The sequence below is a fragment of the Monodon monoceros genome, unplaced genomic scaffold (assembly GCF_005190385.1).
Source record: "Monodon monoceros isolate NGI ecotype Baffin Bay Population unplaced genomic scaffold, NGI_Narwhal_1 Super_Scaffold_6, whole genome shotgun sequence".
NCBI classification, from domain to species: domain Eukaryota; kingdom Metazoa; phylum Chordata; class Mammalia; order Artiodactyla; family Monodontidae; genus Monodon; species Monodon monoceros.
Genome location: NW_021703783.1, coordinates 6,321,463 through 6,336,032, shown reverse-complemented (window position 1 = coordinate 6,336,032; position 14,570 = coordinate 6,321,463). Strand labels below are relative to the sequence as shown.

The window sequence follows — 14,570 nt, the reverse complement described above, 5'->3', positions numbered from 1 at the left end:
GAGCAGCCTGAAAGGCAGAGCGCATCAGGCCAGGACGCAGAGGTTGTCAGGGTCACAAAAGACAGACGGCAAGGCTAAGTCACAGGCAATTTATATCCTCCGTAACACCAAGGTCCTCCCTTCCCCAGCAGTGCCACGGGAGGGCCAACCCTCAGGAGGCGGCCACACTGCCACCCGAAGCAGGCCCGTGGGGCGGCAGGGTCATAGGCGGCAGGAACAGCGCCTTCAGCTTGCCCGACAGGCTGGCAATCTCGGGATCCTGGGCTTCGTAAGACTTGACCAAGCGGGCAAACTTAAGGACACCTGCGAAGGGAAACAGGAGCATCAGTCCACACCCCCAGCGGACGGATGTGCCCAAGATGGCAGGAGGGGGCAGCTTGAGCCGGAGTCGCTGGCTACTCTGGCTCTGGCCCCAGATAGCTGTCTGCAAAACACGACATATGCAGGCCTCTGCCCTGTGTGGTTTGGATCAACTACTTCCTGGTCTACACTGGGGCACAACTGGATGTGATGCAGTGAATGAAAATATCCCGCAGCAGTGTGCTGCCCACCATCAGGTGAACCATTTTAGCACTTTAGTCACAAGACCCCAAAGGATGCACACCCACAAGATCAGCAGTCCAGAACCAGGAACAGGAGGGCCATGGGCCAGTTGGGCTGAATCAGTAAACACCCTTGGGGAAGACCCTGATCTCCCCAGAGAAACTGAACTGCCAACCCTCAAACAGAAAAGAGTTGAAACACCTTGGAGGGGCTGCAGAACTGTGCTGTCATGCAGACACCTCACTACAAGCCGTCAGAACGGGTTTCAGGTCCAACTCGGCTGTGACCTCCGGCACTTTCTAGAGTCTGTTTCCTCAGCTTAAAATGGTGTAACAGTATAATTAACGGTAACTAGAAAACTCACTTCAGACTTCGCTTGGCTCAAGTTCAAGAACAGACCCTGGTCTCAGAGTACCAACACTATTAGAGTGTGGCTGCCGCCGTGTGGCGAGAAAAGGGATTACGGCTCGGAGACCCAAGGGATCCATCGCTCTCTCCTCCATCCCCGTCCGACCCACCTTCCCCGTCGCAGCTGAAGCCATAAGCTTTGATAACCTCCTGCTGAATCTGCGTGGCCACGGGCAGCACGAATTGCAGCATCTTGCCCATGTCGTTACACGCGTTGTCCCGAGCCTCGTCCATGCGCACGGCGTTCTCCGGCGCCGAGAACGCCTGGATCACCTCGGCCAGGACCACTGCGCAACAGACGCATCCCGGAAGAAGTCCCGGGTACGCATCGGCGCACGGCCGGCGGGCCCAAACGAAAACACAAGAAAGAGGGCAGGGAATTATTTAACAGACTGAAACCATAGTAACCCAAGGAACTCGGCCACCGAATCTCTCGCTCCAGGAGCAAGGACCCTTGTTAACTGACAGAGTATGGTACCGAGTACCCGCATTTCCCAGCGAACGCAGCCATTTCTCTCGCCCCAGATCTTTTTCCCGCACTCTTCTTTAGCAAGAATCCCACCCGACAACTAAAAGGTTTCTCACCCTTGGCCTGCTCGGCGCTCAACGCTGCAGCTTGAGCAGAGGCGGCCGCCATAGAACAAAAGATACACGTGCAACCGCGCTCGAGAAACAGCCAGGAGAAACAAGCAATATCCTAGAGCGGCTCTCCCAGCGGGTGCGGCGGTAGGGAAATTGCATCAGCTTATGCCGGAAACCTCACGATACCGCTTCCATTTCTCCATTTTTAACAACCAATAACGAGCTCGTCGTGAGAACAGTGAGCTAACCTACCATCTGAAATTCTTACCGCTCACTTAAAATTATTCTATTGTTAAAGACAAACTGTATGGTGGGGGTTTTCCGGTAAAAACCAGAAAACCTACTAGACAAATTCTAAAAGAGCTGTAACACTACCACAACGCGCCCTGGAGAGAAGGCGGCATGTCCACCAACTCCACTATTGGTGAGGGTGAGCTCCCATGGCATTTCCTAATCTTTACTGCTACACAAGCAACAGGGCACACTGCAGCTTTCAGAAGGGAAAACAGTATTGAAAAGAACTCTCTTAAATCATCCGTTTCTAGAGTTTGTGAACGTTTGGTACAGGCCTATGCAAATAACTCTATGCCGATTGGCTCAGGAAGAAGCCAGTCACTCCCCTTTAGTTTTTAAGAACGTAGACAAGGATTCGCAGCAGTAAAAGCTTGGCGTTGAAGCAGCTCCCGCGCTTTCCGAAAATGGTCTTGTGTCGGGGCGGGGTGGGGGGAAGCGTTGTAACGCCCTCTAATTTCCTTTCCCTTCCGGGCGTTTGAAATTGTCACCCACTCCCTCCTCGAACTATAGGGTGGTTAAAACTCCTGCGTTTTGAACGCTTAAACTTATAGCAGCCACGCCCCCTGCACCTCCGCTTCAACACCATCTCTAACTATCCTACGGAAAAGATGCAAGTCTCTGGTGGCCCCTAACTGTGGGGCCAGTGGCAGGAGTGCCTCCCAAGTCTGCGTAGTTGCCTAGAGCTGTCCCAGGCCGCCAGCGTCCTGACTTGCCGGCCTTGGGAGGAAGGCCAAGACGGACCCCGTTAGGGCAGAGCCAGAGCTCCAGGACCCCGGGCTCTTCGAGGTCCCCTCTCCAACTCTCCAGGGGCCCCACCCACCTCCGGGCTAGTCTCCGGTGATCCCACAGCTTTCTCTCGAGGCGTCGCCGCGCAGAGACCCACGCCCCCAACCCACGCCCAGTAGCCCACAAAGAAACAGCCACAGACATCTTCCTGGGGAGTCGTGAGGGTGTTTTTGTTTGGTTGGTTTTGTTTGGGATGTTTTTTAAAGAGCGTCATATAGATATTTATATATATAAATTATTAATGTGGGGGAAGGGCGAGGGGCATACATCGCAGTGGGGGGCGCGCACACGGGGGCTGGGGAGGGGCGGGGGCAGCACACGTTGCTACGCAAAACAGCCACATCTAACAGATGAAATAATCACACCAAGGGGCGGGGGAGAGGCGGTGGCCACGGGGGTGGGGCATGGGGGGAGAAAGGCGGGGGGCCAAGGGAGAGGGACCTGGTCCAAGATGCTGCGCGCTTTCCGCCCTCACCCCCGCCCCCTCCCCACCTCCGCACACCACAGGAGCCTTGGCCTTCCATCTGTCCCTTCCTCCTTCCTTCTGCCCAGAGGCCCAGGCCCTGGGACTGAGCGGCACCCCCCTCCGCTCTGAGTGGCAGGCGGGGAGGGAGGCCTCCTGGGTCCAGATGCAGGGGCCACGGGTGCTCTCTTGATCGCAGGTTCTACAGCGGCTTGTCGCTTTCCTTCTTCAGGTGACTGGGGGAAGAGGGGGGCAGAGCAGGGACTGAGAGGCTGAGGTCCATCCTGACCTGGCCCCTCTCACAGAGGATGGTGGGGAAGGGGTTCCCCTCCCACGGGAGCCACAGCCCATCCCAGGCGGGCTGAGCTGCGTCCCCTCGGGCTGGCCTAGGACGCCCCGCGGTACCTGTAGTAGTCCTCCTGGGCGGGGAGTGGCACACCGTGCAGCGGGTGATGGGCGTGCAGCCACTGCTGCTGCTCCAGCGCCAAGCGCTGCAGCTCAGCGGACTGCGCGTGCATGGCCTGCAGCTGGTGAGCTGCTGACATCGGGGCAGAGAGGGAGGCTGGCAGGTCCCGGTAAGGAGCAGCTGTGGGCAGGAAGGGCAGGGGCTACGTGACTGATGGCGTACTGAGGTAGCCAGCCACTTTACATACAGAGCAGCTGCCACTAATCAACTTAGGTGGCAGCCAGCCCAGCAAGTTGCCAGGGGTGGTTAGGATTCAGGCCTCTTAGCCTGGCCCTAAACCCTGTGCCTCTCTTGGGCAGGGCCTCAGCCCTCCTACTCCCGTTCCCAGCTCCTCTGGGCACCTCCTCATCTCTCCCCAAGCCCAACCAGGCCAATCCCACCACCTAAGTTCCTCCTTTCTGCCCTTCCCTCGTAAGACCTTCCCCAACCCCGAGACCTCCATCCTTACCAAAGAGCTGGTGACGAAGAACTTCGTTCTCGTGCAGAGGGTGAGGAAGAAGGGGGTTGGGGAGGGTCCCAGCTGGGTAGGGGATCCGGGTAAGGTGAGACCCTGAGGCCAGGGGGTCAATGAGAGGGTGCACCGAGGCAGAGGCTGGAGGGTAGAGAAGAGGAAGGTGTCACCAGAGGGAGGTTTGGGGAAAGCCATGCATTTGGGTGAAGGCATCCATGCCTGGGACGAGAGGTGGGCAATCACACACTGGGAGATCCAATGGATCAAGGAGGCACAATGGAGGAACTAGGGGCCTGGGAGATGGACAGGGCAAGACCCTACTGCAGATGGCAGAGGACAGGAGATTACAGTTGGCAGAGGGACCTGAGGAATAGGGAGGGAGGAGTGGACTGTTGAGAGGAGACGGAAGAGGATTGGAAGTTTAGGAAATGAGACGGGGAGGAGCTTCAAAGAGAGAAAGCGCAAGGAGCCTGCAATGAACGTGACTGTGAGGCTAGACGGGGCAGTGTTCTGACAGTAAGAAATGTGGTGAAAAGACAGTGAGTAAAGCTCGTTGTCAACGTGATCCCACAACCAGAGCCACGAGGCTCTCTTTCCAGAAGGTCACAGATCTAGAGGCAGAGAGGAACATGAAACACCTCCGCCAGGGAGGGGAGAAGATGGCAAGAAACAAGAGTTGAATCCAGAGGAAGAAGAAAATAGTTAACGTGAAGGCTCAGAGGCAGGGGCTGTGAGGGGAGGAAGACCGTGCTCCTTCAAAGGTTCCCACCTTGGGCCTCTGTCGCGGGTGGGCACCAGACCTGAAGAGGGCTGGGGTGTGGGGAAGGGTCTCCGTGGCAAAGCTGGGGCAGAAGGAGACGGGCTGCAAAGGCAAAGGCCAGGGCAGCAATCTCAGGAGAGAGGCTCAGGCCAGACGTGGGGAGGGAAGTCCTGGCCCAAGGGACAGAAGCACCGATCACTTGCCAGGGCGGCAAGGTGGCCTCAAAGGGCCTGGGCCAGGAAGCAGGAGTCTCACCTGCATGGATGGCGTCCTGCTGGTGGAGGTGCAGGTGAGAGTGGATGTGGGAGTGCTGGTGGTGATGGGGGGTCACGTTGAGCATCTGTAGGCGGGCCAGCGGGTCGTTGCCCAGGGCAGCCACCCTTTCTGCATGCTGCCTCTCAGCTGCCAGACGCTCCGCGTAGGACATGTCAGGCCGCAGGGCTGGCCCAGCTGCCAGCGCTAGACGTTCTCTCTCCAGGGGCCCCAGGCTCGGATGAAAGGGGAAAGGGTGCAAGCCGGGTGGGCCAGGCTGCAGAGCCAGGCTCCCGTGTCGGGGGAAGGGATCCAGGCCTGGCCCAGGGACCCCGTGCAGGGGTTCCAGCTCACTAGGCTTCACCTCGAAGCCAGGCTTGAGGCGGTCACGCAGGTCTCGTTCACGGGCTTCCCGCTCCCTCTCCCGGGCTGCTGGGTCACTGCTGTACAGGGCCGGGACATTGTAACCCAGGAGCCCTGGGTCCACTGCCCCCAGGGGCACGTAGAATGGATGGTTGCGATTTCCAGGAGACATGACGTGGGGCCGGGCGTATTCACTGAGGGTGCGCAGGGCTGGAGTGTCGGGACCCAGGTAGGGGGGCACTGTAGCCACAGCACTGCCCGGCTCAAATGGAGGGCGATGAGGCACTGGGCCGAGCGGTGGGCACTCCACTGGAGCACGGCCCTCCTGAGCCAACTTCTGTGGGATACACGGAGAAACGGGGTCAAAAAAGCAGGTTGGAAAGAGGTGGCTGGTCCTGGTCCTCAGTTCAATGTCTCAGCATTGAACACCTAAAGCTTCAACTCATTGGAACTCAGCCCGCCAGGGACTTCCCTGCCCCTTCTCTTCCTATGTAGGTTAGTGGCTCTTCCTGGGATCCACAGGTACTCTGACCCGAGCTTGCCTTCCTCCGGCCCAGAGATGCAATTCCTCCCGCTGGAATCCTTTGGTCTCCATTTCCTGGGCTGCAGTGGCTCCTTCTCTCCGACAGGTGGCGCATGACACCCCACCCACCCCCCCACCCCCAATCCCCACCCCTCGAGCCTCCCCGAGTCGCGTAGAGGGCGGGCCAGAGGCGGGAGGCGGCACGCGGTGAACTCACCACGCTACGTTCCAGCTCGCGCTCCTTTTCGCGCTCGCGCTCCTTCTCGCGTTCCCGCTCGCGCTCGCGCTCCTTTTCTTCGCGCGCGCGCTGCTCGGCCTCGCGCCGCACCTTCTCCACCAGGTCGGCTCGCTTCTTGGCCAGCTTGGAGCCCTCCAGCGGCACGAAGTACAGATCGCTGCGCGCGCACGAGTTAAAGCCGCGGTCCAGGTGTTTGTTGAACCTGCCGGGCGCGGAGGCAGCGCGCGCTCAGCCCCTGCGAGCGGCCCCGCACCAGCGGCCGAGACCAGGGCCTGGAGTACTTTGAAAAGCACCACACGAACGAACGCAAGGCCCGTCCCGCGCCCGCCACCCCACCCCCACCCCGCCTCTCACCTGGCCGACTGGCTGGCGTGGCTGGGCACGTCTACCACCTTGGGAGGGGGCGAGGGGCTGCGGGCCGGGGGCGCCGGGCTCTCGGGGGTCTCATATTCCTCAGCCGGCTCCTGTTTGATCTGCGTGGCGCTCAGGGGCGGCCCTGAGGCGGGGGCCGCAGGCGGTGGTGGCAGGGATGACAGGCCCGAGGGCCCTGCAGGCGGCAGCGGCCCGGTCCCCACCGTGGGCGAGCCCGGCTTGAAGGTCCCTGGGCCTGCCGGTGGCGAGGCGCCTCGGTAGCCCGGTGGGGTCCCCGTTCGGAAGGAGGGCGGGGACCCCGGCTTGTATCCGGGCGGGGTGGCTGTCTTGTAGGCCCCTGGGGACGGGGCTCGCTTGCCATACGGTGGGGGCCCAGGTGGGGAGGCTGTCTTGTAGCCTGCTGGCGAGGAAGCCACCGTGGCAATGACCGTGGAAAGCGTAGACGAGGAGGTGGTGACCGGAGGCACCGGTGGGAAGGGGTAGGGCGCCCCTTGGGGGCCCTGGGAAGGAGAGGGGTGTGAACACGGGTAGGACCCTTGAGAGGAGGAAGAGGCATTGGAAGAGGAAGAGGCTGGGGGGCCGCTGGGACCTGCTTGGCTGTAGGCCACCTGGCTGTGAGGTGGAGGCAGGTGTGCGGGCCCTGGTGGGTAGGGCCTCAGAGACCCCAGTGAGGGAGACATGGCATAGGGGTGTGCGTGGTGGGAGCTCCCGCTCTCCAGGGAGTGAGGATATGCCCCAGGTGGAGGGGGCCCAGAGCCCCCATGATGCTGCTGCTGCTGCTGCTGTTGCTGGTGGTGGTGGTGATGTGTCGGGACTGGTGGGTGGGCAGTGGATTGGCCGCCAGCTGAAGGAGGGAGGGGCCCTGGGTGGGCATTGCTGTTGGCCAAGAGGCGGCCATAGGGAGGAGGTGGGGGGGGACCCTGGCTCCACACAGCTTGGGATGGGAGAGAAGGCTGAGTATACTTGGGTGGCTGATTGGAGACAGAGAGGCTGGTGGGGGGAGGGAAGGAGTGGGGATAACTGGGCAGTGCCTGGGAAGCTGGGTACTGGGAGGCCGAGGCCGAGGCAGAAGAACTGGAAGAGGAGGCTGCTGCAGAGCTGCTGCTAGAGGACGAATAAGGATACCTCATTGGCGGGGCGGGAGCAGAGGAGGTGGACGCAGGGGGCAAAGGGTGGGGTGACGGAGCAAGAGTGGGGCCCTTCTCTGGGCCGGGAGGAAGTCCACCCATACCCTGCCCCATGGCATGGGGGGAGGGCAGATGCCCAGCTAGCGGCTGGGCCCCCAGGCCAGGAGGAGAGGCGGAGGCATTGTTAAGGGGTCTCAGGGCAGGCGGGGGAGGCAGGTTTGGTGTCACATGGGGGAAGGTGGCTGGTGGTGGAGCAGACGGTAGGTTTCCACCACCAGCTGGAGTGTTGGGCGGCTTTGTTGGGGGAGCACCACCAGCCCCAGAGCCTGATATTGAAATGGGGGTGGGGGGCTGGGGGTGCTGCTTACCCCCACTAGGGGCCCCCACTGAAGCGGCAGCCCCTCCTCCTTTGGGGCCCACTGGGGGTCCAGACAGAACTCCTCCACCAGCGCCCCCAGGATAGAGCTGTGGATGAGGGGGAGGGGCCCCTGGAGGAGCCTGGAACATTCGAGATGTGGGAGGCTCCATGGGAGCATGATACCCAGTGGGTGTCCCAGAAGGATGGGATTCAAAGCCAGGCTCTGGCTGTCGGGGGTTGCTCTCTGGAGGGGGAGGGGAGGGAGGAAAGAGTGGAGGTGGATGGTAGGGGCGGGCTGGGCCCTGGGACAGGCCAGAAGACGAGTCGGAGTCGTTCTCCACGCTTCCAGGGCTGTAGATGCTGGGGGACGTGCTTCGGTTATCCTGGTCGATATCCCTAGGGTCGCTGCTGCCATCATCATTGAGGCTCCGCCCATCCAAGCTATCCAGATCCGAGGGAGACTGTGGCCGAGGGAGCTCCTGCGGTAGAAGAGGGACGGCCATTTCTCCCTTGCCTCTTCCTTCCTTGCTTCTGGATTGGGGGCCTCCCTCGCACAAAATAACCTCCCGCTCACAGCACACCGCTGTGCCACGATGCGCTGAGTACTCCTGCTGGAGCCCACCTCCCTGCCCTCCGGGGGTTCCCCCACTCTCCCCGCAGTCTCTGCTGCTCCCCAGCAGCCGCCTGAGTTCCCTCCTCAAGTGTCCATCTCTAGCACCTTCTCCCAATCCACAGCTGAACCCAAATCCCTGTCTTCCACCCACCAGCCCATCTGCCATCCTCTCATCTCATCTACCCCTTTAACTACACATCCCAGAAACCACTGGTTCTTAAAAAGACCACTTCTGCATGCTCCTTATGATTTATTTGTTCCTTCCACTGAGACTCCTCAGCCTGGATCTCCTCCCCAGCCCCTGCATGAAAGCCAGCACCTAGAAAAGGAGAGGCTAGAATCCCCACACTCTTCCCGTCCCCTTCTGGCCCTGCCTGATCATCTGACAGTCTGGCCAAGGCCCTAAAGATCTGACTGACACACAGACAGGCTACTTTAATAAGCGCTAGGATAAGACTTTTCTCGCACATTCCAGGCAAAACTAAAATAAGAACTGTGAGCAAAAGGAAGTTTGGGTGAAAGAATGGTCAGAACATGGGTCAGGATGGCTGCAAGGGTCTCCCACCTCAGTTTTGGTCTTTTTTGGCGCGTTGGTCTCCTCACTTTCACTCTCCGAGATCTCCTCACCCCGGCCCTGCTTGCTCACCTTTGGGGTGGAGGCTTCCTCTACTCGGGCCTTCTGTTAGAGAGAAAGAAAACGCCTGTCCTATACCTCGCGAGCTCCACCAGTACCCTCAGCCAGACAGGAAGTTCCCCCCAACACACATACACACCATCAGCCCTGGTGCCTGGGCATCCTGTTGCAGGACATGGGGACAGAATACCTTGGCCGTCTGCCTAGACTTCTCGGCTTTGCCATCGCTGCTGGACGTGCTGACCCCTCCAGGGGAGGCCCGGCCCCTCGATCTCAGTTCTTCCCGGGGCCCAGGGGCCTCTTTCTTCCGTCCACTCCTCATTGACATCTGAGGGAGAAGGAGGCAAGCAGGTCATGTCGTTTTCTACCTTGTGCCTCACTTCATCATGAGCCTTATTTCTATGCTTCCCTGCCAGCGGGTGTCCCAGAAGGATGGGGTTCAAAGCCAGGCTCGTCTGCTGGGGGGGTGGAGCTGCTGCCTGGCGGTGGAAGAGAGGAAAGAGTGGAGCTGGGTGGCAGGGGCGGGCTGGGCCCTGGGACAGGCCAGAAGCTTCCCTGCCCTTGATCTTTCGTGTTTCTCATTTTAGCTCCTACTCACTGAGTCTTTATTCTGTCGTGTCTTCATTCTTCAGGCTGTGGAGACCCCATTCTCCTCCGCCTGGGCAGCTGAATACAGAAACTTATCTGCTTCACCCTAAGTTCCCCACAGCTGTGGCCTAGGAAGCAGGATCTCCAAGTTTCCGGTACAGGCACCTGGAACTCACACGGTCTGTTTTCAGTGAAGCCTGTTGGAAAAAGACCATCAGAGTCTCCAAATTGGGGAACACTAGTCTGAAGGGGACACTACCGTGCCTGTCAAGGGGCTGAGTAAGCAGCCCAGCCATGAGACACTGCTGGCGTGCCCATGGGTCGTCCCAGCCACCTGTGAGGGCAACTCTGCCGGCGACAGCATCCCTTTCATCTCGTGGTAAGGCAGAAAACGCCGAGGTGCCTGTGCACCCCAGTTCAGGGTGTCACCCTTCATGATCCCTAGGAAATAGATGCACACGCACGAATTCCACAGAGCCTTTAAAAGGAGCATAAAGAAATGTAGCTGAAGTATTAGCTGATTTATGGAGTACCGTCTTTACGTCAAGCCCTTACATGTCCAATTTCATTGAATATTTACAACCAACCCTGAAAAGGAGGTATTCTTATTATCCCCATTATACAGGTGAAGAAACTGAGGCTCAAAGATTGTGACTGTGACTTGCCCAACTTCGTGTGATAAATACACAGTGAGGAACCAGTGACAGCACCAGAACCAAGCCCCATCTCCCTGACTTCAAAGCCCATGCTCGCTCTTCAGTACTTAGCTCTGATCTCATCAGAAGGTGGTGGGGAGAATTCTCAGAAGGCCTAGATCAGTCCCAGAGATATGAAAAGAATCTTCTTTCACATCAGAGTAGGTGGGAGAACAATGTCCCATTCTACAATGCAAAGGCACACAGCCCGACCAAGGCCAAGACCAAACCTAGGTATCCCCAAAGTGCAGAACTTCGATTCTGAGAGTCTCGTAAGACCCCTGCTCTAGTGCTTGCGTTCCCTACGGCTAGAGGAAAAGTCCAGGCTCTCACTCTACCAACCAAATCAGTGAATAACAGTGGGTAAACGAGACAAATGTACACATTTGTAAGCCTGTCTTCCCACCTGGCTTAGACAGGGACTCATACCTCCTCACAGCCTATCTACGTATCTCTATCTACATAGCCAGTAATTTTCATTTGCACTTGTTTGTATTTCTTGCTAAGTGTCACATCTCTCCATATTACTAACCGTAAGATCTTTTGAGAACAAAAATGATATCTTCTTACAGTTTTCTTCCTTTCTCTATTCCCCACAGATGTCATGTATATATGGATGTTCTGGTCTGTTCTTGCTACTGACCTTTAAACCCACTAACGTCAGTAGGTCTTCTCGAATGAAGTGCTGCTGGCCTCAGTGCAAATGGAGTAGGCTTAGCCACCTATTCTGAGTTAGTTAGGAGGCCTGGCTAGGGAAACAGCCTTTCTACATTCTGTAGCACTATTTTTCCCAAGGAATACAGAGTAAATACCTCTCACTCACCTCCACTGAACCCTACTGAGGCATGCAGTGAGGGGTGAGCCTAACCTTTCCAGGAAACTTAATAACAATTTACTCACTTAGAGTCCCGAAATAGCTGGGACGGAGCCCCTGTCTTCTGAACTTACAGCTGATGCTCTGCCCAGTACATCAGCCATTTCTCTTCCATTACAACTACTACCACACTTTTGAGTTGTTGTGTGAATTGGTTTTCAAATACTGTCAACCCCCCCCCCCCCCCGCAAAGAACAAAACCCAACATAACAAAAGGGGAAAACAATCCTAACAAAAGCACGAGAGATGACTGTGACTGGGGTGTCTTTGCCAGCCCCTTAAAGGAGGGTGCTCATCTCTCCTTCCTATCACAGAACCTGTTCATGGTTGGTGAGAGTCAGGGGATCCAATAGGTCAGAGAAAGGCAGGGATGTACCTGAAGAACAAAGCAAGCCTCGCGTGGCCCTCCCCCACCTCAACTTCTTTAATCAGTTAAAATCTGATAAAATTAGCAATGAGTAGCTCTGAAGGAGAAAAGCAGTCATAAAAGGGTAGGTGACCCTGGGGAGAAGGAGTGGCAGGAGAGAGAAGGAGGTAGGGCTGGGTTATATATACATTCCTGAACCTGGAGCATGTTTTAGCACCAACAAGCCGAGCTACCCTCCCTCCTGTCCTAGTAGCCGGTCACTGTAACTCCGATCTATCTACAAGCACCTACTATGTGTCTGCAAAACACTAAACACATTCACCTTTGGCACCTTACCACAAAAGCAAAAGGATAAAGGCCGGATTGCGGAGGTGAAAACATGAAAAATAGGGAAAGAGTCTCTAAGTAAGAACAAGAAAAGAAATTAAGGGAGAAATCTGAGGAGGCTGTCTGAAGGAATACACTCGAGGCACAAGGCTTTCTAGGATGGGCTTGCAGGGTGAATTCCAGGATCTTTGGCCCAGCCTCCACCATCATTCCAGACCTGCCAGACTCACAAACCAGTCCTAGATAACAGTGCAGCCCAGACCAGCAGATAACAAGGCACTGGCCTAAGCCTTAGAATCTACAGTTGTCAGAGGGGCCTCAGATATCATCTTATCTATAATCCCTTCATCTGATAATGAAGCTGAGGCTCAAAGAAATAAGAAGTGACTTGACCAAGGTCACAGTTAGTTAGAGGTACAGCCAGGACTAGACCCAGGTCTCCCGACTCCTGTTCTGGAGTACTTCCACTACACCAGGCTGTTCCACAGCCCTCTCCCCTGGGCCACCCTCACCTGGGATGGGCATGGAGAGCCCAGCCATTCCTACAAGGTCAGAGAAACAGAAGGTCCAAGGTTAGCTGAGGGAAGGGGTCGCTGTGGGGATAGTCTGGGAAAGACGAAAAGGGATACTTGGGAAGGAAGACTCAAGTTTAAGAAAATGGAAGAATACCTGTGCAAAGAAGCAAAAAGACTATACAAAAAGTCCCTAATAATGAACTGCCAAAAGATGGTATAACTTGGAACAGGAGCATTTCTATCCCCCCACCATGCCTAAAGGGAGGGTCTTAGAGAAACAACTATGACCTGCAAGTAATATGTCTACCTTTTTCCCAAAGACAGCTGGATGGAAGGCGGTGGACCCCTTGGGGAACCTCCTCTCCATGAGCAGCTCCAGAAACATCCTCCAGAACCCAGCCAAGAGTTCCAAGGGCATAGCCAAAGGCCCAATCAAGATTCTGAACCCCCATCTATTAGACATCCCGCTGGATCATTGCCATGGCAACAAAATGGCAGAACCTGCCCCTCTACAGTCCATCCCGGGGGTCCATCTGCCAGCAACTCCCCCTACAGTTGCCAAAGCAGCTCCTGTCCTCCTACAGCACCCTCAGGGAAGGGAGCTTAAGAGTACCTACCCCAGTAGAAATAAGTCCATGCACAAAAGGAAATCTCCGAGCACAAAACAGTAACGAAGATCCACCCCCTCTTAAGGAAACCACAGCTAGAGGGGCAGTGGGTGCTCTGGGGATTTGAGGATGGGGGTCACAACTTGTTTGGAGTGCCTGTAAGACTGCCCAATTCTCTCCTGTTTCCACCCTCCCAGAAACCCTTGCTCCCTAACTCTCCCTTCAGGGTTCCAGTCTTCCTCACCAGTTGCAGGAGGACCCACACTACGGGGCCCCAGTGTGCGCCTCTCCAAGGAGTACCTGTGTCTGAGATTGGAAAAACAAGGTCAGAGGTGACCCGGGGTAGGGGAAAGAAAACTGAGTCACAAAGACATCACTTGCCCACTTCCACCCGGGAACACGCCGGGTTCTTCTTCTCAAAGGTGGCCCTCTCAGAGCCCCCGTTTCCCCGGGTTCCATCCTCCTCCCTCATCAGCTACAATCCCTCTCTTCCCACCTACCACACCCCTTCCCCATTTCCCAACTCCCTTCTACACCTAGCACCCCGAACCCCGGGCTCTGAAACCCGGGTTCTGGGCCTTTGGGGCTTTTCCTGGAGTCCTCATGCCCCACCTCGCTGCCATCTCTCCATTCCTTTTTGCCTTCGCCCCGAAGCCCCCTCACAGGCATCCCATTTTTCCTTCGCCGACCCTCCACCTCGGGGTTCCTCTTTGGGTCCCAGGGTCCTGGCTACCCTCCTGCCCCGTCAGCCCTCCTCCTGAGATCCTCCCACCTCCCCCCACCTTCCCGATCCTCCGGGCGCCCCGGCCCCCATCCCTCCTCGGGGGCCGGCCCCACCCCCTGAGCCCCCAGCCTCAGGCCAGGCAGTGCCCGCTGTGGGGGACCGGATCGGGAAAATAACAAATGGAGGCGGCGGCGGCGGGAGGGGGAACTACGAGGGGTGGGGGTGGGGAGCCGCGGGCCAGAACCCGGGCGGGCCCGAGGCCCGGGCCGCGGCAGATCTTACCTGGTTGTAGCTCGGGACGGCTGGTTGGCTCCGAGCGGGATTCGGCGCTCCGGCGCCTCCGGGGGGCGGCGGCGGCCGCTCCCCCGCCCCCCTCTCCTCTTCCCGGCTTCAGTCGCCGCCGCGACGGCGGCGGCGGCGGCCCCGACCCCCCCGGAGGGCGGCCCCCATCCCCCCTTCTACCCCACCTGGCCCCGATCGCCCGCCCGCCTCCGGAGCAAATCCCGATCCCCGCTCTCGCTCGGCCCCTCCCCAGGCCTGCCGCCTCCCCAGGCCACCCGGAACGCCCGGGCCGCGCAGCCCGCCCCCGCCGCGCCGCCGCCCGCCCCCGCGGCCCGGCTGGCGCTCCGCTCGGCTCCG

General features: G+C 58.0%; 2 protein-coding genes and 1 non-coding gene across 4 annotated transcripts; all 3 read right to left on the bottom strand.

The window, feature by feature from the left end:
• Positions 1 to 74: 74 nt before the first annotated feature.
• Positions 75 to 1,844, bottom strand: CUNH12orf57 (chromosome unknown C12orf57 homolog). Its single transcript, XM_029205594.1, has 3 exons — positions 1,537 to 1,844; positions 1,062 to 1,238; positions 75 to 303 (listed from the first exon to the last, which is right to left on the bottom strand). Exons 1-3 carry the CDS (start codon positions 1,586 to 1,588, stop codon positions 152 to 154), a joined length of 381 nt encoding a protein of 126 aa, XP_029061427.1. The 5' UTR covers positions 1,589 to 1,844; the 3' UTR covers positions 75 to 151.
• A 1-nt stretch (position 1,845) lies between these two features.
• Positions 1,846 to 1,907, bottom strand: LOC114886249. Its single transcript, XR_003791259.1, has one exon. It is a non-coding gene; the product is annotated as a U7 small nuclear RNA (small nuclear RNA).
• An 851-nt stretch (positions 1,908 to 2,758) lies between these two features.
• ATN1 (atrophin 1) lies at positions 2,759 to 14,355 on the bottom strand. 2 transcript variants are annotated; one of them, XM_029205528.1, is made up of 10 exons: positions 14,214 to 14,355; positions 9,832 to 10,018; positions 9,424 to 9,561; positions 9,165 to 9,278; positions 6,484 to 8,465; positions 6,109 to 6,331; positions 5,009 to 5,705; positions 3,991 to 4,134; positions 3,482 to 3,662; positions 2,759 to 3,312 (listed from the first exon to the last, which is right to left on the bottom strand). In XM_029205528.1, the coding sequence occupies exons 2-10, from the start codon at positions 9,856 to 9,858 to the stop codon at positions 3,279 to 3,281; spliced, it is 3,540 nt and encodes a 1,179-aa protein (XP_029061361.1). In that variant the 5' UTR covers positions 9,859 to 10,018; positions 14,214 to 14,355; the 3' UTR covers positions 2,759 to 3,278. The 2 variants fall into 2 exon arrangements, with proteins under 2 accessions (XP_029061361.1, XP_029061362.1); XM_029205529.1 differs by lacking the exons at positions 2,759 to 3,312; positions 3,482 to 3,662; positions 3,991 to 4,134 and adding an exon at positions 4,179 to 4,855.
• Between the last annotated feature and the right edge of the window lie 215 nt (positions 14,356 to 14,570).